General features: G+C 33.6%; 5 protein-coding genes across 8 annotated transcripts in view; 2 read left to right on the top strand and 3 right to left on the bottom strand.

The window, feature by feature from the left end:
- LOC123209398 (gamma-tubulin complex component 2) overlaps positions 1-4,024 on the top strand; it is an 11,472-nt gene extending 7,448 nt beyond the window's left edge. Inside the window, exons 11-21 of the mRNA XM_044627440.1 lie at positions 88-207; positions 359-412; positions 511-594; positions 738-812; positions 898-1,026; positions 1,238-1,363; positions 1,452-1,559; positions 2,136-2,198; positions 2,350-2,424; positions 3,303-3,505; positions 3,584-4,024. Of these exons, the coding sequence (XP_044483375.1) occupies positions 88-207; positions 359-412; positions 511-594; positions 738-812; positions 898-1,026; positions 1,238-1,363; positions 1,452-1,559; positions 2,136-2,198; positions 2,350-2,424; positions 3,303-3,505; positions 3,584-3,710 (1,164 nt within the window). The 3' untranslated portion in view covers positions 3,711-4,024. The remainder of the gene's footprint in view (positions 1-87; positions 208-358; positions 413-510; positions 595-737; positions 813-897; positions 1,027-1,237; positions 1,364-1,451; positions 1,560-2,135; positions 2,199-2,349; positions 2,425-3,302; positions 3,506-3,583) is intronic.
- Positions 4,025-8,878: 4,854 nt separating this feature from the next.
- LOC123198632 (putative metallophosphoesterase At3g03305) lies at positions 8,879-12,499 on the bottom strand. The gene is made up of 4 exons (XM_044613363.1): positions 12,167-12,499; positions 11,178-11,419; positions 9,345-10,919; positions 8,879-9,263 (listed from the first exon to the last, which is right to left on the bottom strand). Exons 1-4 carry the CDS (start codon positions 12,459-12,461, stop codon positions 9,147-9,149), a joined length of 2,229 nt encoding a protein of 742 aa, XP_044469298.1. The 5' UTR covers positions 12,462-12,499; the 3' UTR covers positions 8,879-9,146.
- A 3,644-nt stretch (positions 12,500-16,143) lies between these two features.
- LOC123203568 (ycf20-like protein) lies at positions 16,144-17,913 on the top strand. 2 transcript variants are annotated; one of them, XM_044620003.1, is made up of 3 exons: positions 16,144-16,245; positions 16,635-16,835; positions 17,321-17,913. In XM_044620003.1, the coding sequence occupies exons 2-3, from the start codon at positions 16,651-16,653 to the stop codon at positions 17,769-17,771; spliced, it is 636 nt and encodes a 211-aa protein (XP_044475938.1). In that variant the 5' UTR covers positions 16,144-16,245; positions 16,635-16,650; the 3' UTR covers positions 17,772-17,913. The 2 variants fall into 2 exon arrangements, with proteins under 2 accessions (XP_044475938.1, XP_044475930.1); XM_044619995.1 differs by having other exon boundaries at positions 16,233-16,309.
- Positions 17,914-18,253: 340 nt separating this feature from the next.
- Positions 18,254-21,138, bottom strand: LOC123203556 (protein FAR-RED ELONGATED HYPOCOTYL 3-like). Of its 3 annotated transcripts, none has more exons than XM_044619964.1 (5): positions 20,942-21,138; positions 19,668-19,823; positions 19,005-19,570; positions 18,644-18,868; positions 18,254-18,540 (listed from the first exon to the last, which is right to left on the bottom strand). In XM_044619964.1, the coding sequence occupies exons 2-4, from the start codon at positions 19,819-19,821 to the stop codon at positions 18,671-18,673; spliced, it is 918 nt and encodes a 305-aa protein (XP_044475899.1). In that variant the 5' UTR covers positions 19,822-19,823; positions 20,942-21,138; the 3' UTR covers positions 18,254-18,540; positions 18,644-18,670. The 3 variants fall into 3 exon arrangements, with proteins under 3 accessions (XP_044475899.1, XP_044475910.1, XP_044475919.1); XM_044619975.1 differs by having other exon boundaries at positions 18,658-18,868; XM_044619984.1 differs by having other exon boundaries at positions 19,668-19,778.
- A 507-nt stretch (positions 21,139-21,645) lies between these two features.
- On the bottom strand, positions 21,646-26,081 carry LOC123209624 (AP2-like ethylene-responsive transcription factor AIL7). Its single transcript, XM_044627742.1, has 8 exons — positions 25,429-26,081; positions 25,233-25,315; positions 24,952-24,960; positions 24,657-24,745; positions 24,336-24,409; positions 23,539-23,589; positions 23,288-23,364; positions 21,646-22,609 (listed from the first exon to the last, which is right to left on the bottom strand). The coding sequence occupies exons 1-8, from the start codon at positions 26,079-26,081 to the stop codon at positions 21,891-21,893; spliced, it is 1,755 nt and encodes a 584-aa protein (XP_044483677.1). The 3' UTR covers positions 21,646-21,890.
- Between the last annotated feature and the right edge of the window lie 1,267 nt (positions 26,082-27,348).

Here is a 27,348-nt window from a genome sequence, read left to right as displayed (position 1 = left end):
TATGTTGTATGTTTAATGGTAAAATTTCCAGATTCTTCCATGTGATTGCTTTAAATATTGTTGCTGATTGGATTGTAAATCTGATAGGTCCCTGTGTCAGAGAATTCTAAATTAATGAGCTTTGGCACAAACCACCATTATCGTGAGTGTATAAAAGCTGCATATGACTTTGCCAGTGCTGAACTCTTAAATCTAATTAAAGAAAAGGTAAGGCTTCATTAGTATCTCCGAGCAACATCTGTGTTTAACCATGAGTGCTTTTTTGGTTGTGCGAATTTAGTTGTAATTTTGGGATTTTTTTTCCCTTACCTGAGTGCTATATCTCTTGTAACAATTTATGTTGCTTCTATTGGTGTAGTATGATCTCATGGGAAAGCTACGGTCTATAAAGCACTATCTCCTTCTTGATCAGGTACATTTACTTCTAATCAGAGAACTTGGGAATAAAATCAATTTATTTTGTGCTAGTTACTGAATATGGCCACATAACCTAAGTTTGTATTATTATAGGGTGATTTCTTGGTTCATTTTATGGATATAGCTCGAGAGGAGCTCACAAAAAAGCTTGATGAGATTAATGTGGAAAAGCTTCAGGTTTATTGCTTTCTCATCTAGTGCTTTATCAGGGCACCACTTGTATCTTTCTTGCACTCTTAAATGTAACCTAACAATAGAAAGTTTTTTAGACCTACGTAGAAATATCATAGCATAATAATTGGTTTTTTATGGATATGCAGTCTCTGTTAGACCTTGCTTTGCGTTCTACAGCTGCTGCAGCCGATCCTTGTCATGAGGACTTAACTTGTTGTGTGGTAAGCTACTATTTCTTCTTTGCTTCTAAGAAGGTGAAAACTTTAGAGTTAATTGAAACTTCATATTTTACCTTTTTGGTGTCAGGAAAGACAATCTTTGCTTAAAAGAATGACTACATTCAAAGATCTTCAGATTAGGGCTTTCTCAGGTAGTAATGATCTAGAGGAACCAGTCAGCATTACTGGTCTTGAGACATTTTCATTGAGTTACAAGGTTTGCTCTTCTGGATCCTTTTCCCTTTCTCATATCATGATTTCATTGTTTATAAGCAAGTGTATTCTTAAGGAAACATCTACATTAATCAATGACCTTGTCAAATGGTTAATATCTACACTTGTTGACATTCCACTGGCGGACCTCTTGCATTGTTTAATTGGTGGGACCGTGAATTATGTTGTTTAATAATGTTTACCTATTGCTACAGGTTCAATGGCCATTATCTATTGTTATATCAAGAAAAGCGCTTACAAAATACCAGTTATTATTTCGCCTTCTTTTTCACTGTAAGCATGTAGAGCGTCAGCTTTGTGGGGCCTGGCAAGTGCACCAAGTACGTGCTGTAATTTATCTCTTGCAGCCTGTTTAGATGTGACTTACTGTTTTGAGGCTTCTAATCTAGTTTTAAAATATATTTGCAGGGAATTCGTGCCTTTAATACAAATGGAACTGCCATTTCTAGATCATCTCTTCTCTGTCGTAGCATGCTTAAATTTATAAGTAGCTTTCTACATTATCTAACATTTGAGGCAGGTTTTACTTTATCATCTGTTGTTTTCTTCAGATCATTTTTGTTATGCTCTTGCTTTTTGTCATTGCTTTTTTTTCCCTTGAAGGTTTACAAAATTGTAAAGCCTGTACTTTACTTTTGTGATAACTTTAGCATAGGGATAGAATATTGGTATCATTCTGGACATGTCACAGCAGTGGAATATCTTTAGGAAAAAGATGAATCCAACAAATAGATGCATCTGTGTAATCTTTATGTCACTTTGAGGTTTGCACTTGCTGGTTTCTATTTGTTTGTGAAAATGGAAATTTCCATCTTTATGTCCGACCTACCAAAGTTTGCTATTATTATGATATTGAAGGCATACTGACATACCAAAGTTTGCTATTATGATAGTGAGGGCATGCTGCAGGTTGAAGGATTTTTTTGGTTTCAACTTTTATTATTTCTCTGAAATTAAGAATATGTACTCTAGCATAAGATAAATTAATCTTGGTTTCCAGGCCCTTTTTATTCAAAATCTGGTTTCTCAATAAATTTGGAAAGACAAAGTGACCTTGTTTTTGGCTATTTCTTTGAAATTTTTTTGTTTCAGGTTATTGAACCCAATTCGCATGTGATGCATAGCAGACTTCAGACTGCAAAGAGCATAGATGAGGTACAGCCTTTGACAAATAGTCAAATTTGAATTTCTTTTGGATGACCAAAATAGTAGTTATGCAGGTCTTGTCATTATTATCAAATTTCCTTACATTATCAGATATGAATGTGTCTGGCTTGTTTGTCTTACATGGCTCCTTCTGAAACAGGTTATCCAACATCATGATTTTTTCCTCGACAAGTGTCTAAGAGAATGCTTGCTACTTTCACCTGAACTTGTCAAGGTTAGCTTTGATCATCTATCATTAGTTCATCAATACTAGTCAAGCCTGTGATTTATATTTTAGTAAGATAGAAAAGTATGAGATATTGAACAAGGAGATCTTTACAATTGAAAATATCTGGAAGGATTTCTACAACGAATATAACGGTCACATAATTTTTTTATTATTTCCTCAACGACCACTATAAGTTTAATCAAGAGTGAAGGGAATTGAAATTTTCAGATGTTGTCCAATGGATTTTCCTAAGGTTTTATAAATCCACATTGTAGTGAGACAATGGTAGTTCACGTATGGATCAACCTTGTAATGGGATAAAGTGACATAGTTTTCACTAGGAGTGAATTTGAGCCAATCCTAACTTGAACTTGGCTCAACTTGAAAGCGTCAAGCTCGAGCCTAGGCTCTAGCTGATGAGCCCCTCTCAAACCAGTTTAAGTTTCACTCGTTACTATAGTCAAATCAAAATTGACTAAAACGATGTTATTTTGATATATATTAATTAAAATTATGTTGTTTTAGTTTAATCAAATCAAACTTTTATAGGCTTGCGAGCCAAACACCCGCTGAGTTCAAGTTTTAGCTTAAACTCGATAATATAAAACCTTTAGACTCGAATTTGGTTTGGGCTTGTCTAAACTGAACTTGTTTCAAGTTCGTTTGAGTTGAATTGACAATCGAGTTCAAACCAACTCAGTTCGAATCTATCTTTGGTTTTCACCTTACCAAAAACAAGGCTTGTTAATGGGAGGGTAGTACCTCTATTTTAAATGCACCTATTGGACCAGCAATACAAAAAATATATACGTAGAGCACTGCTTGAAACCTGTTCTAGCCTTTATGGGTTAACATTTTATAAATTTTTGCTTTTTCAAATGCAGAAGGTGGAGAAGTTGAAATCATTGTGCCTGCAGTATGCAGCGGCAACTCAATGGCTAATATCGTCTTCTATTGACATTCCCAAGCTGGATGATTCCTCTGATGGTTTGTTAGGGTCCGAAAAGTTAAAGCCATTGAAGCTACGAAGCCCCTCTCAGGCACAAAAAGTCATGATTAAAGACCCCACGGTCACTGAGTCTGTCCTGTAAGTTGGAAATGCCTATCGAAAATTTCAGACACAAATCAAACTACTCTCTTACTCATTTTCACTAATACATTGCAGCAAGTTCGAGCGGGAGTTCAATGCCGAGCTTCAGAGTCTGGGACCAATCTTGAGCAGTGGCTCCCAAGCAGAGCCTTATATGACTCATCTTGCACAGCTGATTCTTGGTGTTGGAAATGATAAGTAAGTTCGTATTACCTCTCCCACTCTTACCTTATGACGCACTGGATGATATGAACTCACTGTGAATATACTTGCCACACAACTTTTATTCTTTGAGTGCCTCTCTCACAACTTTTTATTCTTGAATTGTCGAGAAAAAAAAAACCATCAAGTGTGTTCTTAATTTTTCGTTGTTAAAGTTGACTAGGTAGTGTTTTGCTGTGAGTGAAGCCATTTGTTGAGCGACAGCTTGAAATTCTGGAATGTTACCATCTTGTGAGATTGTAATTTGCTTGTACCTAGATTTGATGTGCAATAGAAAATTTATGTTAAAAGCAATGTTTCAATTGTTGGGTTGGACCTCGATTCGGTCAAAGGCTTGGTACAGGTTTTTCCTAATCCGATTGGTTGGACCAGTGTTCAGATCTGAAAAATGATACTGTAGAAGTAAATGTTATTTCTAATAAACTACAAATCCCAGCAAACACTATGAGTTCTATCATTTGCTATATATTTTGCAAAAAGTATGTTGATATCAGCATAGTATCATGTTGATGGTAGTATAATGTTATGGTGATATCATGTTAATGTCAACATATTCTTAAACTGCAGTAAAATCAGTGGTTATACCGCAAACTGGTATGGTTTATCCGGTTGAATTGTAATGTAAAACAGTTTAATGACTAATTCTATGAGACTGCTCAGTCAGACTGAACTAGCCACCGGATCCTGGTCGAACTGATCCAGTTGGCTAGACTGGTTTTTATAATAATGGTTTAAAGTCACTTTGCAGAGGAAATGAGTAGAGTTTATCTGAATTTGCTATCCGGTAATTCACATTCTTTTCAGTGGAAATCATATTTCATTGATCGAAAAAACATTGTTAGTACGCCTTTCTCAATATTCAGGTAAGGAATTAAACTGGAAAAATAACAAAGCTCGAAGAGTTATCGGTCAGATTTGCAGGCATTCAAACTCGATGCCTTATTGAGCACGTTACACCAGTTTTAAATTGGTTTATTCTGGCAATGTACACTTAAAAGAGCAATTTCCTAATTAGAAGGCAAGCTTTCGTGCCAGCCCACATGATGAAATGTGTAGATTAAGCCATGCTTTCTGCAGAAGTCCTTAAATGCTTCCAGTTTTGTACACGATTGTTTATTTGTGTATAATTTTAAATAAATAATTAGATATATAATTTAAGTGTACGATTGTTTATTATACGTATACGATGGTACTACAGTACTTGATATGGAATCCACCATCTTCTGTAGACATGGCAGGGAGCTCATTGTCCTGCAGCATAGTCCAAAACCCTTTTCTTTTTCAATAAAACTATGTGTACTCACTTTAAGTACACAAATATATACATATTTATATGTGTTATCATGTGATTGAATGATTTTGAATTAAGAATAAAACAATAACCAATCATATGATGACACATATGAGTGTGTATACATTTGTGTACCCAAAGTGGGTACACATAGTATTACTCTTTATTTTTTTCGACATAGCCCACAAAGATACAATCCACAAAAATTATGCACCTTGTCGGAGGTGTTGAGGGCTCTAGGGTTAGCCTGCAGGTCAATTTGTTAAAAATAATAAATAATTATAAATATTTAAAAATGATTAAAATTTTTATTAAAATAAAAAAAATATATAATTTGGTTGATCAACGTGATGCTTATAGACCAAACCGGCCCATAAGGTCAACTAATTGATCGGTTTTGATATGGTATGCCCATGGACATAGTAGACCATATTGGATTCACCCAACATGGCTCATTGTCGTGTTTAGTTTTTCGTATAAATGTTCTTTTCCTTGTTTAGGTAAGTTTTATATATATATATCCATTTGTGTTAAAAGTTGTTATCACAATTATATCAATAAAGATAAGTATGACAATATTGGTGCGAGATTTAAAGTTTTTGAATCTTTAATGAGGTTCATTAACTTACTAATATTGATTAGGTATTTTCTCCGAAATTATGCGCCATGTCGGAGGTGTTGAGGGCTCTAGGGTTAGCCTGCAGGTCAATTTGTTAAAAATAATAAATAATTATAGATATTTAAAAATGATTAAAATTTTTATTAAAATAAAAAATATATATAATTTGGTTGATCAACATGATGCTTATAGACCAAACCGACCCATAAGGTCAACTAATTGATCGGTTTTGATATGGTATGCCCATGGATACAGTAGACCAAATTGGATTCACCTAACATGACTCATTGTTGTGTTTAGTTTATCGTATAAATGTTCTTTTCCTTGTTTATGTAAGTTTTAAAAGATATATATAGATATATATATATCTATTCGTGTTAGAAGTTGCTATTACAATTATATCAATAAAGATAAGTATGACAGTATTAGTGCGAGATTTAAGGTTTTTGAATCTTTAATGAGGTTCATTAACTTACTACTATTGATTAGGTATTTTCTCCAAAACTTATGTAGTATAACTTTATCCATTAAAAGTTATCATTCAATAAGGTTTTAGGAGCAAAAAACTAATAACCTCGATGCATGTAATCTCAGTAACATGACAAATTTAATCTTTAGATTGTATAACGTTTCAAAAAAATTTATAATTCTAAAATTTTTAATTTAGTGTTTTATAACCTAAGCCTATATCCCTTGAAATTAAGATTGAATGATTTTATATTTATTTATGTTAATAAAAACTTACATTTCAGAGATACAAATAGTGTGGTAATGAATTGAAAACAAACTTGTTGTTAATGTAAATAAAATCTTACTTTTTATGTTTATGAAACCATCATTTATCAATATAGTGATTGTCGATCCCGTTATTGCGCATTAAAGTTTACCTGTCTAGTCAATGAAATAGGTAGAGCTGGACTTGAACCGAGCCCGTTTGAGCTTGAGCTTGAGCTTGAGCTCGGTTAGAACGAGTCTGAAACTAGTCAGCCCTAGTCGAGCTCGGTCGAACTCGAGCTATTCGCCAAAATTTTCAATTAAAATTTTTGATATAAAACGACGTCGTTTCGACTAATATGTATTAAAACGACATCGTTTTAATAATGAATAACGAGTCAAACCAAGTTCAAGCTTGACTTTAACAAGCTCGACGAGCTTGAGCTCGAGCTCGGTTATATGTAAACCGAGCTGAGCTCAAGCTCAAGCGAGTTCGAGCTCGGTTCAGCTCGTATCTAGCCCTAGAAATAGGTAACATGGTTTTTTTTTTTTTTTTGTTAAATTGAGAGCTTGGGCCGCGTAAGAAACAACTGCAACCTCATCATTCTTTAAAACTGCCTTTTACCGAGAGCTCTTACCAAGCTCTTGGCGCCAGAGATAACTATCACCTCTATATAAGACCAGCTGCCCATCACAACCGACTCAATTACAGAAATCTCAAGCCTCTCAGACTTTCCAAGAAGTTAGTGCCATTCTTGCATGGAGTCTTTTTACCGCAGAGATGGCACCAGAACTATTGCTCCTGATAGAAGGGTCACTGTGTCTTCATCAATTTACCAGGAGGAGTAACTTAACTTCTTTACCAATCTTGCTCTGCTACTGCTTGCCTTTATCAGCACTCGCTGCCTCGCCCAACGTTCCCAAGTAAATACTTGAAACTTTATTGGATCAATGATGGTTGCTTGGATGAGAGAAATTTTGTAAAAGAAAATAAGCACGGAAGTTTATTGATTTCTTTTATGTGGAATGGTTGGGATTGCTTTTATGTGTATTGATTTCTTTACAATCTTGTGTAATGGGCTTAAGTTTTCATTTTTTTGTTCTTGGCTTGGCATGTTTGGTTGCCGAGAAAACTATGGGAAAAGAAAAATTCTTTATCCTCCGATTTAGAAGAATTGAAGTTTTCTTATCTCCCCTACATTTTCAGGCTTCCTTTCTGAAATTCTTTGTTCAGTTGTTATTTTTTTCCCTTTTCTTAAAGAATTCACAGGAATGAATTTTTTTAATTGATCCAAGAAAGTTTCACGTATTTAGTTGGTTAAGTTGGGCAAGGCAGTGAGTGCAGATAAAGACATGCAGTAGCAGTGTCAAGATTGGTAAAGAAGTTACCAAGTTACTCCTCCTGGTAAATTGATGAAGACACAGCAACCATTCTACTAGAAGCAATAGTTCTGGTGTCATCTCTACAGTAAAAAAACTCTATGGTACTAACTTCCTGGAAAGTCTGTGAGGCTTGAGATTTGTGTAAGGGAGTCTGTTGTGAGGGGGGCTGGTGTAATATGGAGGTGATAGTTATCTTTGGCGCCAGGAGTTTGTTAAGAGGCCATTATCTGTTCATCTTGATGAAGAATCTCATTGGCCATCCATGAAGAGAAGCTTAATAAAACCCTTGACTTTGTGTGAGGGTAAGGTTATTTTCTCTTCTAATATATTTCCTTAGGATTCATGGGTGCATATCATTAATAGATGAGACTTGATATAATTACAGGCTCCTTCTTTGACATATGATTTGAAGAGATATCAGATACCAGATAAAATGTTGGAAACACCAATCACCAGAAAGCTGCTCATCAAGAAACTAAAACAACTACTAATAGTTTCATCTCTTAACTGTCTCGTAGATTGAAAAGCCAATGTTTGAGAAAGCTAACAGGATCACTGCTCCTGCTTACAGCTTACTGCACTTCAACAATTACTGCAAATTTACAGTGCTGCTGTTCTTATTGGGCATGTACAAGATTGCTTCAATTTACAGTAAGTAATAGGGAAGCTGTATTTTGATTATGGGACTGGGTTTTCAACCAGTCAAAGGACCGGTATGGGTTTCTTCCAGTTCGACCGATTGGACTCATGTCAAAACGGAATACTTCAGCCTATACGCAGCAAAAACTTCAAGTTCCAGAATTTGTAAAATATTTTGCAAAAAGCATATCGAAGTCAGTATGGTGTCATGCTACCATCAATGGAGTTCTATGTTGATGTTATGCTAATATCAACATGCCCTTAAACCACGGTAAAACCGATGGTTACATTATAAACTGGTGCGATTTATCCTATTGAACTGCCGTTTAAAGTGATGTAATGGTTAATTCCATTAAACAGCTCATCCAGACCGATCTGGCCACTGGATCCCAGTTGAACTAGTCCGACTGGCCAGTTTGGTTATTATAATTATGGTTAAAAGTCATCATACTGAGGAACTGAATTGAGTTTTTTTGAATTTGCTATCCGGCGATTCACATGCTTTTCAGTGGAAATCATATTTCATTGATCAAAAAAACATTGTTAATACACCTTTCTCAGTATTCAGGTAAAATAACAAAGCTTGAAGAGTTATTGATCAGACTTGCCGGCATTCAAACTCAACGCCTTATCAAGCACATTACACCAGTTTTAAATTGGTTTATTCTGGCAATGTACACTTAAGAGCAATTTCGTAATTAGAAGGCAAGCTTTTGTGCCAGCCTATATGATGAAATGTGTAGATTAAGGCATGCTCTCTGCAGAAATCCTTAAATGCTTCCGGTTTTGTACACGGCTAAAATCAGCAGCAGAGGAACGGAGAAGCAATATACCGGAAAGTGTATGATCGGGTTCATCTCATACGCTCTGATGAGACCTCTGCAATTCTGCAAAACAAACAACCAGATTCAGAATCAATACAGAAAAGAGCAACTGTCAACATGCTTGAAGGTTATAAAATTACTTACTATTAAGTGTTTCCAGAAAAGAGCCAAGCACAATACAAAGAGAATTTTTCGAATCCATTGATCTCTGATATAGAACTTTACTTTTCGATTTCCTCGGTATTCATAGTTTTGATATCCTTCATTCTTCACACTGTAATCATCTTGTTTCTTCCCTGAAAGTGATAGAATATGTTCCCGGTAGATCCTTCTCTCGGCAGCCAATGCCATGCAAACCAAAATTGCCGGTGAAACCACAAACAAGATATGGGGAAGAACCACCACTATTATATCTGGAGAACCAATATATTCATCTCTTTCTCCATTGTTGAAATTCTTCACCACCCACCCTTTATAAGTCATATATCCCTTTTCACCGCCATCGGTTAAAACATATCCGATCAACCATGGACATAGCACAAGGTACAGTAAGTATCCCAAAGAACCAAAATATACAATGGGAATCTTGCTCAGCTCTTGTAGAACCCATGCCATACCATTGATAAACCCTTTGTTGGTGACGAAATTTTTGTAGGTGTACCGATTCTTTGAGAAAATGAGGAGTGCTTTCGGAACGAGAAGAATGAAGAACAGGAAGCAGAGAGCAAACCAGAGAACTGGATAGTATAAGTTAACCCATTGGCAACCCATCACATAGAACTCCTTCCATGTCCATGAAAGCTTAGAGCTAAGACCATTTATGGAAAATGGTCTTAATTCACTTAGGATTGACCTACCTGACATGTCAGTTGCTTCGATTTGTAGCCAGAACCTATCAGGAGACTGACTCTCAAAGGCTTTGTAGTTCCATGGTACAGAGTAAAGATCTCCCCTGGAGGAGTTATCTGCCTGCTTCCTCATCAATTCATCCAAAACCAGTTCGAAATCCCCAGACCTCGAATCATAGACTTTTGCAACAACTGATAAAATAGGGGAAGCTGAAAAGACTAGAGCTCTGATAGTCTCATACGATGAAGGAAGCATACGTTGACATTCATAGTTCTGATGCAATGATGATCGTGACATGAAGCGCGAGTCTAAAGGAAACGTGGGCATTACAATTGTATTTCTCATCCCTGACTTTAAGTCAATATCAGCATAGGAAACATGGCCCCTATCAACCGCCAAAATTCTCATGGCTCTACTCTTCCTCCAGTCAGTCATTTCCCACTCCCAGAATTCTTCAACCCCTGATGCAATGGATGAACAGTTTTTGTTGCTTTCATAAGATGATTGGTGCACATTGAACTGCAAAAACTTCTCTGAAGAAGGAAAGTGACGATTCAACTGATGGTGCCGCTTCAAATTCTTACCAAATCTCGCATGGAGATGCCCGCATAGATAGGCTGATAGGGAATGCTTGAGAAATATATCCCTTAGGCTCCGCCCAGAATGAGTCGAAGCTGAATATGAGATTGGGAAATGCCCAAAAGAAATCTTTGTCACCGGTTTTGTTGGCTGAGAATTCCACTGTGATAGTTCTGAGTCTATTTCAGTTAACAGTTTATCAGTCGGATGCCCAAAGATGTTAGTTGGACTACGTAAACCAATCGACATTGTGCTATCAAACCCGACAAACAGATGTTTCCACTCATTAGTCTGGATAGCAAAGCACAAACATGTAAGATGAGGAAGAAATGAAGAAGTTTTTAGGATTATCATTCATTGTTGACACTTACTGAACACAGATAATGTTTTTTTTTAGGAATCAACAAAAGAGCGTGAAAAGGTTCGCAAAAGTATCAATAACAGGAAGTGTAAAACTGAGATTCCTTAAGGTTGGAAACTCAAACTCGGCTGGACTCAAGGTAAAGTAAAACTAGCAGCAAATGTAAAAATCTGAAGATGATGACTTGCCTGAATTGTGACACTATTGACATTCTTTGTTCTTCCCAACTGTGCATTGATGCTATATTTTGAAAAGAAATCGAATTTCCCATCAACAACTGGTACACCAAAATTATCATGATTCCCTCTAAGATCATAGAAAATGCTCTTGTCAAGTCCACTCCTCCTTATAACATACTCCATTACCTTCTGATACTCAACCCATTCTGCCTCATTTTGCTTTGATGTTTGATAGTCCTTACTTTTCGCCTCTGTTTCAAGAAAAGACGAATCAGTCTGCTAAGGGCTATCCAATAATCCGTGTGGTGATCAGCAGTAACTCGGATCATCAAACACTTAAAATTTGCAAATTTAAATATGAAAATAAGCTTTCAAACACACTTAATATTATAGCACAATAACTTGATTGCAGTTTTTGTCTTGCAATACCACATTGTATACATCCGAATTTCTACAAACTCAATTTGAGTCCATTTTGTGAGGGTAATTTTAACAAACATCTGCATGCAGATCTCTTAAATTAGTACCAGCTTTCCATCAACAGGTCTTGATTCACCAGTACATTTCACTCTCCAATTCATCAAATCGAAAGTGTTGCCTCATCATTTAATCGACCAAGCACAAGTTCAACAATTTTCACACCAGAATTTCTTTGATCACATTTTCACATAAACCAGACCAATCCATAACCAACCACAGAAAAATTCATTATAAGACAACCTATTAGAGGGAGATTGCTATCTTTTGACAAAACCCATGGAAAGGTCCACCTTTTACACAAATTATAACATTTCATAAATTTGGTTCCAAGAAAGAACCCATGAAATTCATAAACACCCACCAAGGTAAAATCAAGAAAAATGAAAAAAAAAAAAAAACTCATACTCAAACATGAAATTCACAATTCCTTTTCTTTACTTTACCAATATCATCAGATTCCGGAGAAACATGAAAATCACGAATAACCCATCAAGCCAAAATTTAAAAAAAAACAAAACCTGTGAGATCACCGGTGATGAGGACGAGAGAAGGGTTGATGAGGGAGAGAACAGGGCCTACAATGGCCTTAAAATCGGAAGCTCTTTCAGAGTGATGCACACTCAAGTGAAGATCAGAGAATTGCACCACCCATATCACCGATTCAGGCCCACCTTTCACTTCAATGACACTCCTATTCGCTTTTGAATTTGATGAAGCATGTCGTTGTCGTTCATGTGCATGATGTTGGGCAGTTTTTGCATGGAGAGTGGAGGGTGTTGAGAAGAGTAAAAGCAAGAAAATGACGATGCCCATGTGGCCTTTTTAACCGTCGGGAAAAAATAAATTCTTCTTGTTTTAACGAAGACACGATGCTGGAGTTTCTAAATAGCGAGGATTTGAGGGCTCTTTTGAAAAGGCCAAAGGACTATTGCCCACCCAAAATATGCTATTATCTCAAAGTTTCCCCCGTTAACTTTGAAAATCCTATTTACTCACCCATGAATGGCTAAAATTAACGGAACCTAACTCCTTACAATTTTATCTTTTTTTACCCTCTAACCCCTAAAAACTAATCATTTCACCTTAAGCCAAGTTTTAAAAAATAGCATTCCCCCCTCCCCCCGTTTTAGGGTTTAGTTTTCAATCTCCAACATCAAATCCGGCGTCATCACCAATAACGATTTTTCTCAACACACTACCATGCTCCGGTGGCCTCTCTTCCCTTCTCTGAAACACCGATTTGCCCAGCTTTGACGTCATCTCCCGACGAAGCTCTTCGTCTTCCCAAACGTCTTCTCCTGGGAAGATGAAGTCTTCATCTTCGTTTGGAAAGATAAAGAGCTTCATCTCCCGACGAAGCTCTTCAACTTTGCAGATGAAGATGACTCCAGATCTGGGTCAATCGACATTCTAGAGAAGGGAAGAGAGGCCACTGAAGTATGATGGTACGTCGGGAAAGTTTTGTCATCGGTGATGGCGTCGGATTTGACATCGATGATTAAAAACTAAGCCTTAAGGGGGTAATGTTATTTTTTAAAACTTGACCTAGGGAAAAATGATTAGTTTTTAGGGGTTAGAGGGGAAAATGGATTAAATTTTAATTTATTTTTAATATAATAGATAAAATGATAATTTTACATTTTAAACTGTTAATTTTAACAGCTTAAGGATGAATAAATAATATTTTTAAAATTAATGAAAAAAAACTTAGAAAAATAGCATACCTTGGGTGGGAAATTGTCTTTTGGCCTTTGAAAATTACTCTATTTTCAATCATTTACATAATTTAATGGTGATTGTTTTAACATAAAATGGTGAAGAAGTTGTCACTAGATATGATTTGTTTGCCCAATAGGTGCCTATTCTACGACGGGAGCAATATATATATATATATATATATTTGAACATTCTTGCGAGGTTATCTGGTATGTTACAGTTCAATGGCTTGCATAACCCACAAATTTGACATGATTCACAATTCAATGGGTTATACAATTACAAGTCAGTTTAACGGGGTATTAATTAAAATACTTTTTTTTTAATATTATATATATATAATTATTTTTTTATTATACAAATATAATTATTTTTTAATTTAATTTTACCTATAAAAAGAGATCATTCCGAAATTTAGAGTTGGTTGATTGACTAAACACCTAGCCAATATTTCCACCGTCAAAGTTGTCGAAAAATTTTATATTTTTATCTTATTTATCTTATATCTCAGCCTTTACTAGGTAAGAGAGTGAGTTTTATGTTTTGATTAGGTAAATTTATGTTTGACTAGGTAAGCATAAAGTCTAAAGATATTTTAGATATTTTATATTTTAGGTTATATATGTATAATAGGAAAAAATATATATATACAAGAGAAAAAAATAAGGTATTTTAATTAATATCCCCAGCCCAACCCCCCGTGTCTCGTTTATATTTAAAAAGTTATTATTTTGGGTATGTTTAGTTCAGATAATATTTTATTATCAAAAATAAAAAATTTCTTTAAAAATATAAAATCAAAAAAATTAATGAGTATAAATTATTACTATATTTGATAAAATTTGATAGATTTAATAGGTATAAATAATTATTGTGTCTGATGAGAGAAAATAAAAAATGCTAAGATATTATTTTACGTAAATATTATTGGATATAATTATTTAAAATATTTTTACATTGCCTATTATATTAATTGAAAATGATAAGGGTGTGTATACCCAGTTCGATGCGGTTTAAAAATTCTTTCAAACCAAATTGGAAAAAAAATATATTGAAAAATTTTCAAACCAAATTAAACTAAAAAAATACGATTTAGTCATATTTAGATTACAGTTTGAACCTTTTAAAAATCATTTACTTTTAAATATTGGTATCTAATAAAAAGTAATTGAATTATAATTTTCTAAAATGAAAAATAGACATTTAAAAACAATATGAAATATATATATACAAAAAATATACAAAAAATAACAAAATATATATTAAAAACAAGTAGTACATCTAATTGTTTATTAAATTTTTTTATCAAATATATATATATTAACGAAATACTATTTACGATTTAGTTTGGTTTGTTTTGAAAATTGTCCAAATCATAAGTCAAACCATAAATTGTTTTTTAACATTTATCAACCAAAATTAAACTGTTTTATAAATTAAATCAAACCAAATTGAAAATTTTAAGAGGTTTGATCTAGTTTTACAATTTGAATCGAATTATGCACATTTTTATAAAAGAAAATTATTTTTATCCAAAAAAATTAATAACTAAAGATATAAGATTGTGTTTGGTGAACGGTAATAAAACATTATTCTTACAAACTATTTGGTTTGTGGTGAGGAAATATTATATCGGTAATATATTTTTTATTACTTACATTAGCTTATTTGGTTTTGTTAATAATAAAAAATCATTGTAATCTTCTATTACCAATGATGTTGTATGTGATAATCTGATCACTACATCCATTTTTAATATTAAAATATTACTAATTTTATTATTAATTTTAATTTTTTTAATTAAAATACGCTCACTTTTAAATAATATAATAAGTAATATAAAATATATTTTAAAATAATTATATTCAAGGACATTTAAGAAAAAATATATTTTAGTATTGTTTTATTACATCCAATCAAACACAATAATTATTTATACTTATTCAATTTTATCAAATATAGTAATAATTTATACTTAATAATCTTCAAGATAATCTATCTTTATGATAATATTTCATATTTGATAATAAAACATTTCCTAAACCAAATGTACCATGATAATCTATCTTTTATTACTATATTATTTTGTTTGGTTAGTAGATTATAAATTTTTTTGATAATCTTCTATTATCAATAATTATATTATAGGGAATATAAAAAAAAAATTTATTATTATTTTCACTTTACATATTAAAAAATTATTAACATAATTTTAGTTTTATTATAATTATATATTTACTTATTAATTTTTTAGGTTAAAAAATCATTTTCAATTAATATGAACAATATATTAGATAATTATACCTAAAGATATTTAAGTAAAATAATATTTTAATATTTTTTATTACCCCTATCCCAATATAATAATTATTTATATTTATAAATTTTTATTAAATTTATTAAATATTATAAAAATTTATATCCATTAATTTTTTAAATAATTTACTTTAAAAAAATAATTTTAATAATAAAATATTATCAAATTAAACACATCATAAATATAATATAATTACGATTATTTGATATATTAACTGTTATACTATTATTAATAAAAAAAACTATTGAACCTTTTATTAATTAAATAAAGTAATATAATTAATAAAACAGTAGAGTTATAGGGGTTAATCAAACACATTCTTATTTAAATCATTAATAAAGTATTACCAAAAATCACTTATCACAAAAGCACTTGACAAATCACACGCCCTTATGTTGTGCCATGTCAGCACATGAAAGGCCTAAGAACCTCAATTACTTGCCACGAAGATGCCACGCTGCATGTTACCCAATTAATATCTTTTTTATTTGCTGTTATTGCAGTCTCTATCTCATCTCTTTTTCTCTGGTTTTCCTTCTGTCTCCAGCTTCGCAGTGATTTAAGGTTGGTTTTTTTGGAACTCAACTTCAAACTAACTTGAATCTCTGAGCTCTATTAACTGTGAAATGTAAGATATTTAGCCTAAAAATCTATTCTTTCATCAGTAAACGTTGAGACCCAGAATGTTTTTTCTTGTTTCATAGGTTTAAATCAAGATCTTATGATGTGGGTGTCATTGTTTTTTGTGAAAAATCAAGACTGTGTTGTGGGGGTTTCATTAGTGTAGGTGAAAAAATCAAGATTGCATGACGTGAGTATCATCAGTTCGCGCGGAATTGTTAGATATAGGATTTGGTGACACTGAGGGTTTTGTATGGTTTTGAGGTTCTTATTTTGTTTAGTTGTTGTGGTAGAATTGAGTTCTGACTTAGTTTTATGCATTGGTTTTCAAGTGTGTATGCTTGTTCGATGATGGCTTGTCGCATGGGAGGGATTCGATTGCAGTCAGGTTTAGTGATACCAGAGTGTGATGTCTCTGAAGGCCCTTGTATAATGCATGCTACTCGTCGAAATCAGAGGAGGAAAAATGAACCAAGTACCAGTGGACAAGCTTCAAGAACTGGGATAAAGTTTACTTCATTTTCGGAAAGGAGGTACATTATGAACTTTGTCGTTTAAATTACTTTAGAGATTCTGTTGTTCCATGGATCCCTGTTCTTGAATTAGTCTTGTTAGAGTCGAGTGATTGAGAGACAAATTATTTGACAAACTTCGGACACCAGTAAAAGACCTCTGTCACTTCGTGATAATGCTTTCTTCTATCAATGTTATTGTCATTATAGGTACATTCCATATGGTTTTGGGTTATAATGCATTTGACTGCTTCATTAGGTTGATGTTAAAATTCGATAATTGCTAGACTGCATATATGTTCATTTCTGGGGCTAGCTGTACATCTCATCGCATTCTTTTGCTGTTTTTTTTCTTCATACTGCTGAAAATATATCCCATCTGAATTATTTCTATACATTTTCTCAACGTAATTGCAAGAATCTTGTGATTTCTATCAGTGACCTCATTTCTATTCTTTGTGCTGATTCCTTCAGAACTTGCATTTGTTGTCTTTTTGTCAAAATAGTTTTCAGACAAGAAGAAGCAGTTGGAAAATAGGACTCGCCTTGGACACAGGTGGGATATCTGGTAATGGGGGACAAGAGAGCCTTAATGGCGACACTCCTGGTCTTGGTGGCACCAGATTGGGTCGGATCGTGAGTGCTGGGGGCAGACAGCTATTGGAGAAACTCAACATGGCAAGAAAGAACTTCCCCATGAAGGTATTTCTCCTTCTATTGGGTTTCTACACAGCAAATGCGCTCGCTACAATCCTTGGTCAGACAGGTGACTGGGATGTACTAGTTGCTGGTGTTGTGGTTGCTGCCATTGAAGGTATAGGTATGCTTATGTACAGAAAGCGCCCTTCCTCATCAACATCAAACGGGAGGTTGAAGTCTTTTGTTGTTTTTATGAACTACTGGAAAGCAGGCGTGTGCTTAGGCCTCTTTGTTGACGCTTTCAAGTTAGGAAGCTAATTTGTTTAAATATTTATGTATGCGCTCTAGCTGGGGTCCCTGCTGTGTAGCCTAATTTGAAATAGTTTACTCAAACTAGGTACAATGTAAAATAACCCTTTTTCAAATGCAGTTTATCAAGTGATCCACGTGAAGTTAGCCAGATGGTTAGACCTTGGCTAGAGTCATGGCTTGCTCCCATAAAGTATAGGATTCCCAATAAAATGTGATTTATCAAGTTAAACCATTATGGGTTGCTCTCATAATGTAGATGAAGTTTATCTGGATTGAATGGTTTTTTGCTTTTTCATTACAGGTTTAAGATGATGCAATAAAATCAGCCCTTGTAAAACAGATGTTTCTGGGTATGAATTCAGAAAACACAAAATATATTCTCTGAAATTATATCGAAGCAACCACTTAGCTTTCTTGTTTAATATGGCTTTCAAGTTTCTGTTTTAGCTGATATTTATCCACACAAGCATAACTATAGCAAATATGTAATTGTTCCAAATAAATGTAACACCTAAATTTCATTCAAAATAGCATACTTTGATTTGACCAGCATTAACGTTTATCAATTCTCAGTTTCATGCCAAGGGAAGAATACTGACTTCCTACACAACTACCTATATCATTATATTGCACACTTTGGCTTTGCCTCTTTGTTTTCTAGTACTACACCGGCAGGGCTGCTCGATAAATCATTTATCTGCAGCAACTGGTATGATCAGGCTATTGCTGCGTCGAATGTACCAAATACACAAACACCTTGCCAAAGGGTTGGCTCCTGAGAGAAATGCAAAGAAAAAGTAGAAACAAATTATATGTTAGAATTGAACTTACAGATTAACAATCTAAAAAGAAAGATTAAAGCAGAGAATAATTTATACATATTTTGCATTACAGTGGTGAAACTATCACACAATCTGTTGAGCTTTCCCTTCGGATTCAATCATATTAACACTGTCTACTATGTACTGAATCCTTTTAGAGAGGCCCTGGGTGTGCTCCTCAATGTGATTAAAAAGAAGGTTAATGCATCTTTTGAGCGATGTAGATCGCTTCTTCTCAACCAACAACTCCTGGGTTAGCTCTTGAACTCTCATGTCTTCGACCTACATCAAGCATAACAGACAAAAAGTCTAACATGAGCAATTCTGATGAGCCATTGATACCGAAAAAAGTACAGCAAGTTGTATGACTAACATTGCACAAAGTAAATCAAGGGAAACAGTTGGGACCAGAACTTACTGCTATCTGATTACAAAGAACTGTCTTCTGAGCCTGGTCACTGGCCAATACATGAGTGTGTTCCTTCACAAACTTTGTAACAACCCAGTTTCCAGAGGGCACTTTCCTCACTGAAAGCATTGCTTTGCAACCAACCCTAGTGGGAGCCCGTGCCCTTAAATTCTTCACTTCATGCCTAGAAGGTTTTCGGTAACCCTCTTTATTACATACAATGGCTCGAGAAATAACTGATCCATCACGTTTAGAACGAGTATTATAATGTATGCGGGTAATGAATCCCAGACGCATTCCATAAGCACTATAGAATGCTTGGGCAGCAGCTTCCGATTCAAATTCCTGTCCCACAAATGGTTCGTCTCCATCAACTGCAGCTAACTGCACTGCAGAAGAACTTGGAGTCAATTTATCATTTTTGTCATGCTGACAGATGATTTCAGCTGAACTTCCACTCATTGTGCCATCATTACTTCGCTGAAGTTCATTATCAGTTGAATTATTTAACTCCTCATCTTGAGCATCATTATCATTTTCCTCAAGCTGAATGTCAGTAGTTTGATTGGAATCCACTGCAATACAAAAATAGGGCATTATTACTTTCGTCTTCATACTCAATATCATACAAACAAAAACAACATAAAATGATAATCAGTCAAATCATCTCACCATTATCTAGCCTTTTCTCTTTACCAGAAGTATTGTTAAACTCCATATCACGAATGTCATTATCATTTTCCTCAAGGCGAACATCTGCATCATGACCACCCCCAGGATCCACTGCAACATGAAATTGCACAGCTTGAAAGCCAGGCACCAACATGTCTAGTAAGAACCATAAAGATGAAACAGAATATTGAGCTCCAGCTAATTGAAGAAAATTAAAAAATTAAAGCTTTATTATATAAGTTGGACTACATTTCTACATGAAAATTTTCTACCAAACACATTTGTACATCCTTTTTCTTACAACAATTTCTAGATGTAAAACAAACATTCTCTTATACACTGGTTGATTTCTAGCAAACCCTATTAACTAAAAGGTCTAATCTTTCTAGTGTACTTTTACAAGCTCGCTTCACATGACATGAAAATCCAATCAAATTACAGTACTATGCTACTGATCTAAAAATTTTTACTATGCCTGTTGAACGATTGTGTTATTGTAGTGACATTATACGGCACCAAATACTGTTAACCCCAGTACACTTACCAGGATTATAATCCTGGTGGCATAACAAATCTCTCCATCCAAATTTATACCCATAAAAATTGGTCCTTCAAGCATTTCATATACATATGATTCACAGACTATTCTTACATTAAAAAAAAGAATATGTTATCAAAAAACATTGATTCCTGCATGGATTAAGCTCCCAGTAAAGTAACAATTCTCTCCATTAAAATTTATACTCATAAAAGTTGGCTCTTTAAGCATTTCCTTTGAAAAAAATTCGCAGCCAAACCTTCTCACATTATTTATATATATATATATATATATATATATATATATAATCAGCTGAAAAACATAACAAAGCCTGTTACAGAGAATCACGTTGTATGCTTCCAAAAACCATTAATTCCTGTACTTTTACCGGGATTATACTCCCTTCCCGCTAATGTAAAAATTCTCTCCATTCAAATTTATAGTTTTATACACATAAAAATTGGTTCTTTGAGCATTTCATTAGAATAAAATTCACAACAAAACACCTAAAAATACTTTTTTTTTTTTAACTTCAACAGGCAATGCCTGTGATCATCAGCCAACTACAGTAAAATTCATAATAAAAAATTCATTTCTTGATGCAAAATAACAAAACCCGGCAGAATTAGTGATCATTACATAGAAAAACAATGCAATTAACGTGAATATTTAAACAGAAAATTGAAACCCAGAACCAAAAACTCAATAATTCAACTAAGAAGACTGTGAAACTCACTGGGTTGTTGCAGAAACCAGCAATGAAGTCCCTAGAATGAGATTATTTCTGTTCGGTTTGTGGGTTTTTTAATTTTTTTAAGAAAATGTAGTGTTTCAGTTTCTGTCAAGTAAGCAAGTTACGGAGGCAGTTGGTGGCAAAACAGGGACCGTCAGATTCGATTGTCAAGTTTCAGTGGAGAGAGCAATTTTGATGAACCAAATTGTCTTGTGAGTATTTCGTTTCAGCACCTGATTAGTGGATTTATCAGCCAATTTTATTTGGATTAGGGATACTAATATAAATATAAATAATAATATGTTATTATATGAATTAATTATGTAATAATATATTTTTATTTATGTATAAATTTATATTTATTATTTTATTATTTTATTTATGAAGTCGAAAAATTGTATAAGTATGATGTAAATTTGATTTAAATAAAAAATAATTAATTTGAAATTGAGCTTGACTTACCCTGACAATGAATTGATAAGAGAAAACACCCCAAAAAAATGAAAAAAAAAAGGTTAAAAAAGATAAATTTGTTAATAACTTTTTAATACTTTGATTAAATCGAACTAACTCAAACTGACTCTAGAATTACCTAGACTAAAATTCGGATTGTTTGATATGAGTCATAATTCAAACCCAAATTGATTCGATTCGCATCCTACTTTAGTGATAGGCTATCCAACTCATGAATCAAGAACTACCCCAATCTTTGTATGATCATTAACTATGTTATTGTTACAAATTAAAATGAAGAACTCTCCGAGGATCAATATTTGTCGCCCTGAGCTGAAGTTACCAAAATTCATAGCAAGGAATATAATCGGGCAATTCATATATTATATTATATTTCGTCCCTTGCTATTGATCCCGCTTCAGTCATGTTGATCCTTAATTTCATCAAATTAGCAAATCAGTTTGTAATTTGTATACATCATCTTCTTCATCACCTCAATCAACTGCCATTCCACACAGTAAACGTTGAAGCTCCACGGCACAGCGCCATTGTATTCCTTGGTGCAACCGTGGGAACGGCCGTGGGCACCCAGTTGTACAAATTGTTATCGTTTTCACTGAAGCTTCCAGGGTCGTTTGCTATGACTGTCCCCATTGGAATCACGTTTCCATCACCTCCGTTGTTGCAGTAGTTAATCACTGAATTTGCTTCCGAGCTGGGTTCTAATGAAGGGTGATCAATGTTCATTAGATTGTGTAAAACTGACTGCTGGAAGAAGTCGTGGGTGCTTCCCAGTTGGGGTTGGTGATGAAGCTCGGCGGCGTCCTGCTCCTGCTTGCACCAGAGCCGGTGGCCGTATGGGAGGTGGCTAGGAATGGAGAAGTTGGAGTGGTGATGGGGTTGTTGAAATGCTAGGGTTTGCCAGTTTTGGAGGTGGTGGTGGGCTGGGGATGAGGAGAAGTAAGGGTTGAGGTTTGAGGTTAGGAGGTTGTGGTGATCGTCGGCGGTTAGGGCTCGGTGGCTGCTGCCATCAAGGGCCATTTCGTGAGGCTGATCGACTTCTTTCAGGCGCTTTGCAGCGCCGCCGATGGGTAATGTGCTGCTTTCCAGGATGCTGTTTACATCGTATCGGCTCATGTCGAAGTTTGTCACTGCGTTTAGTCCTCGGAATTTGATGGCCGCAATGTCATACGCCTCTGCTGCTTCCTCTTGTGTGCCTGAAAAAGGAAATGTTTAGGTGAGACAGATATCAGATCATGACACCCACAAAGATAGCTGGCTTTAAACGTTCGGACCAATTTGCACTAGTCAATTACAAAAGGAAAACTTGGACTCAATAATTCGGCTGAAAATTAACTTATTTTTCCTCTGATAATATTGTTTTCTCCTCCGGTAATTCTATTTATCCATGGCAACCCTATGATAACACTATATGTGTAATACACAAGTTTAAATTCAAACTCAAATAGAACATTATGAATTGATCCAAAATTTGAGCTCAGTTTAATTCAGATAAAACCCACCTATCGTCATATAAGTATTACAATATAATCTATGTGACAAGCTTCTTAGAAATGTATTACAATATAATCTATGTGACAAGCTTCTTAGAAATGACAAAATGATAAGACTATTTACACTTATAATAATAAGAAGTATTAATTAATAATAATGTATCATCATATGATTAGATAAATCTAAATTAAAAATAAAATAATACTCAATCATATGATAATAACCTATCATTGGTATCTGAAAATGTATCTAAAGATTTTGTCATTATGTAAATATATAATACTTTATCTTTAATTTAAAATCACTCAATCATATAATATTATATTTTGGACAAAAAAGTGGATGCCAATGGTTCTATTGTATAAAGAAACAAAACTTACTGAAAGTGCCCAAGTAAAGGTCTTTGTTCCCCGCAACTCTCCCAATTCTTGCCTGCCATCTTCCATGTTGATGATGTCTATTTTATTTACCCCAATCAGCAAACAAAAAGCATACACAGTCTCAATATTCCCTCAAAAACAAACTTCAAAATCCCAGAATTTAAGTATTAAAATCCACTAAATCAACTGCATACATCATCATATATGATCTTTAAGCTTCTTTAAATTTCAATTTTCCGTTAATATTTTACCTTGTTACTCCCCGATATATGGATGCACCCCGAGAAAATCCACTACTCTTCCTATATGAAAGTAAAATAAGAAAAAGAAATTAGTGAAATTATTAATTTATTAATTTATGAGATTAAAATAGAATAATAAAATTTTAAACATTGTTATGTGCACTCAGTTTTAAATATCCAATCGAGTATTAGATAATATATTATTATGTGATTTAGTGCTACTTTATCATTAATTCAAAATTAATGAATAAGAAAAAGAAATTCGTGAAATTATTAATTTAGGAGATTAAAATAGAATAATAAAATTTTAAGCATTATTATGTGCACTCAATTTTAAATATTCAATTGAATATTGGATAATATATTATTATATGATTTGGTATTACTTTATCATTAATTCAAAATCAATCATATGCTAACTTATCATTTGGATACTTATTTATATACTCAAAACTAATGTGCACCCAATTTTGAATTGGATATTAAAAATAATGTATTATCATGTAATTGGATATTATTTTTTTATTAATTTAAGAATATTTAATTATATTATATGATAACAAGTCATTTTGGTATCCAATTCGGTATTCAAAACTGAGTTTATTAAATAATTTAAATTAAACTATAAACAATAGTATGCGTATCTATTTTGAGTATATAAATGAATACACACTTATATGTTATCACATGATTGAGTGTTATTTTATTTTTTATTCAAATCACTCAATTACATGATGACACATATCAGATATATACTCATTGGTATACTCAAAGTGGATGTATATAATTTTATTGTTAAATTATACCTTCTTAGAGATGCAACATACTCTTGCCTAGTCATGTGCTTCATTTCTTCCATCTCTTTCTCATAGTTGCTAATCTGAAATTATAATAAACTATTAATCAATCAAGATTTAGAGAAAAAACAAAACTTAAAAAGTTTCAAGAAATCATCTTTTTTTCTACTGTAACCGACATATCCCTCTTATTGTGGATACTTTACCACAACAACCCTAAAGACCTTTAATTTCTCCACTTCAATGGCGGTCCCAACAAGTAATTAGTTAAAAGACACAAAATTAATTATGAATTAAGAAATTAAACCCTAATCAAGAAATTTTACTTACTGGGAAATTTGTTGTGGTAGTGGTTCCCCAATATTTCAATGCTGCTAAATCATAAGCTCTTGCAGCCTTTTCTTCTTTGTCATAGCCTCCTATAATTATCATCAAACTATTAAACCCAAAAGGCATTACAAGAATCTTCAATATATATATATATATATATATATATATATATATATATATATATATATATATATATATATATATATATATATATATATATATATATATATATATATATATATATATATATATATATATATATATATATATTATAAATTAATTTGTTCACACTTACCCAAATAGACTGCAATAGAGGAGTAATGAAGAATCCCAACAAGAATCAGATTGTGTTCAACATGTGTACAAAGAAATGGCAACACAAAAGTTAGAAATACTAAAAATATTAAAGGCTGATTTAATTAAAATTTGATTAATATATAGATTCATATAATAAATAATAAATATAAATAATTCATATATATATATATATATATATATATATATATATATATATATATATATATATATATATATATATATATATATATATATATATATATATATATATGTACACACCTTGTCTTCCCTTTCTAGTTTGGCCTTCTCTTCTACAACTATTGTCCCATAAATGAGCTTCATATCTCCCAGTCCATCTATGCCTGTTAACACAAAACCCTAGAATCAATTTCACACATAAAATAAATATTAGCCCTTAAAAAACTAAATATAAAACCAAAAAATATGTAATTTATTTAGTTTAATTTAATTAAACCTTGTGACTCCTCGGTATATTGAAGTCCTTTGCCCGAAAGTATCAATAGATTTTCTTGGTACGGCTTCAATGGCGCGCGTTTGGCTATCAAGGGATCCACCGCCTGTTGCGGTTGTTGTTGTTGAAGATGGGTTTTGTTGCTTCTTGTTGCTGTCGGGAGAAGAGCTCTCTCCGCCGCTTCCATTATTCAGAAGAGGCAAAGGAGAGCCGGATTGCGAGCCCGTGCTCATCGAAAGCGACAAGGTTTGTGCAGAACCGCCGCCATTGATGCTGTTCTTGGCGTCTGTTTGAGTTGGCGTTGGTTGGTTTCTTAGCCAAGTTTTGATCATGGACAGCCCAATGGAGCTCTTGTTGTTTGTGTTGGTGGGTTCGGCTTTGGTTCCAGAGTTTTTTCTTGTTCTTGTTGCATCGTTGTTATTAGATGGGTCGTCGGAGGGAAGTTGGAGAGAGCAGTCGGGGTAGATGAAATCGCCGCTGGCTGTAGCGGCTGCGGCAGTGCTGTAAATAGTGTTGCATCCGTGGAGTTTTTGCTCATGATCCGCAAAAGTGTGGCCTCCCAAGAAGTTTTCAAGCTTCGGCTCTTGGGTTTCATCAAGGTTTTGAGTCTTATCGCATGAACAACCCATCAGCATGGAGAGCTCGGAACCCTTCATATTATTCCATTCTACACAATACCAAAAACATAAACAAAAATCTTTAAAACAAAACAACTATTTTTATTTTAATTTTTTTTTATTTTTCTTGATTTGGTTAGGGTTTTAAGGAGGAGGAGGAGGAGTGTTTATTTTCATACCTTGAGGTGGATTGTTGCGGTTGAAGGCTTCAAGTATAGCAAAGGGGGCAGGCAGGTTGAGAGAGGGGGCAGAGGGGTCATGGGCGGAGAGATCAAAGCAATCATCGGAGAGTTCATCGGAGTTGAAACCAAGGCTGGGGACAGAGTTTTGAGAGTGATGATGATTTTCATGGTGTGAAGAAGAAGAAGAAGAAGGGAGTTCTTGAGGTGAGAGAGAGAACCCTAACCAGTTGTTCATAGTTGCCATCTAAATCAAAATGAAAATAAAAATATCTAATCAAGTTCGAGAACTATAAATCGGTACATGCATGAACTAGAGGAGGAAGAACCAGTGAATAAAAAATGAACCTAGAAGAAGAAGAAGAAGAGGAAAGTTCAAGAAATGGAAGAGAAAAAATGAAGAGATTTATATAAAAACTTTCTCCATCTCCTTCTCTCTCTCCTCAATAAATATTAGTATAAATAGATGGGGCACCTCTTAAATCTCACATGGTTAGATACATAAATATTAGCCATGCTTTCTCTTTAGAGTAGTGTTAACAAAATCAAATAGGTCAAATCATAAATTTAATTATTAATTTTATAATTATTATATCAAATAAATTAAAATTTCATATTAATATAGATTAATTGAGTAATTGTTGAAAACTTAAAGGGTACTTTTTAACTCTAAGAGTGGATACAAAATCTTCTGTTTAGAAACCTAAAATTTGCTCACTCTAAGATTACAATAAGAAGGTGCACGAGGAGCATTAATGGTGGGATTATTAAATGTCTAAAAGCTCATTTGTCTTGCAATCCAAAACTAGCAAAGCGAAGTTGAGCTTTTCTTCATGCCATTGATAGTGTATTTATATATATAAATTTACTTTATGACAGGAGATGATAAGGCCAAACACGTGGGCGATGGCCGATGGGTTCCTACCCCTTTACAGCATGTGGGGTTTCGTATATTCAAAACAATGTGAGTACATATTGACCCTTGAACCTTCTAAACTTCTTGATTATCTAAAATAATATTGTATATAAATTTAGTAAAGATTATAATCGAACCAATTTTTTGACGTAAAGTGTTTGAAACTTGAAACTGCCGGAAGACTAAGGTTAGGGATAGATTTGATTTAAAT

This window comes from Mangifera indica, chromosome 2, assembly GCF_011075055.1.
Source record: "Mangifera indica cultivar Alphonso chromosome 2, CATAS_Mindica_2.1, whole genome shotgun sequence".
Lineage (NCBI taxonomy): Eukaryota > Viridiplantae > Streptophyta > Magnoliopsida > Sapindales > Anacardiaceae > Mangifera > Mangifera indica.
The sequence above is the reverse complement of the archived record's forward strand: the minus strand, read 5'-3'. Positions and strand labels throughout refer to the sequence as shown.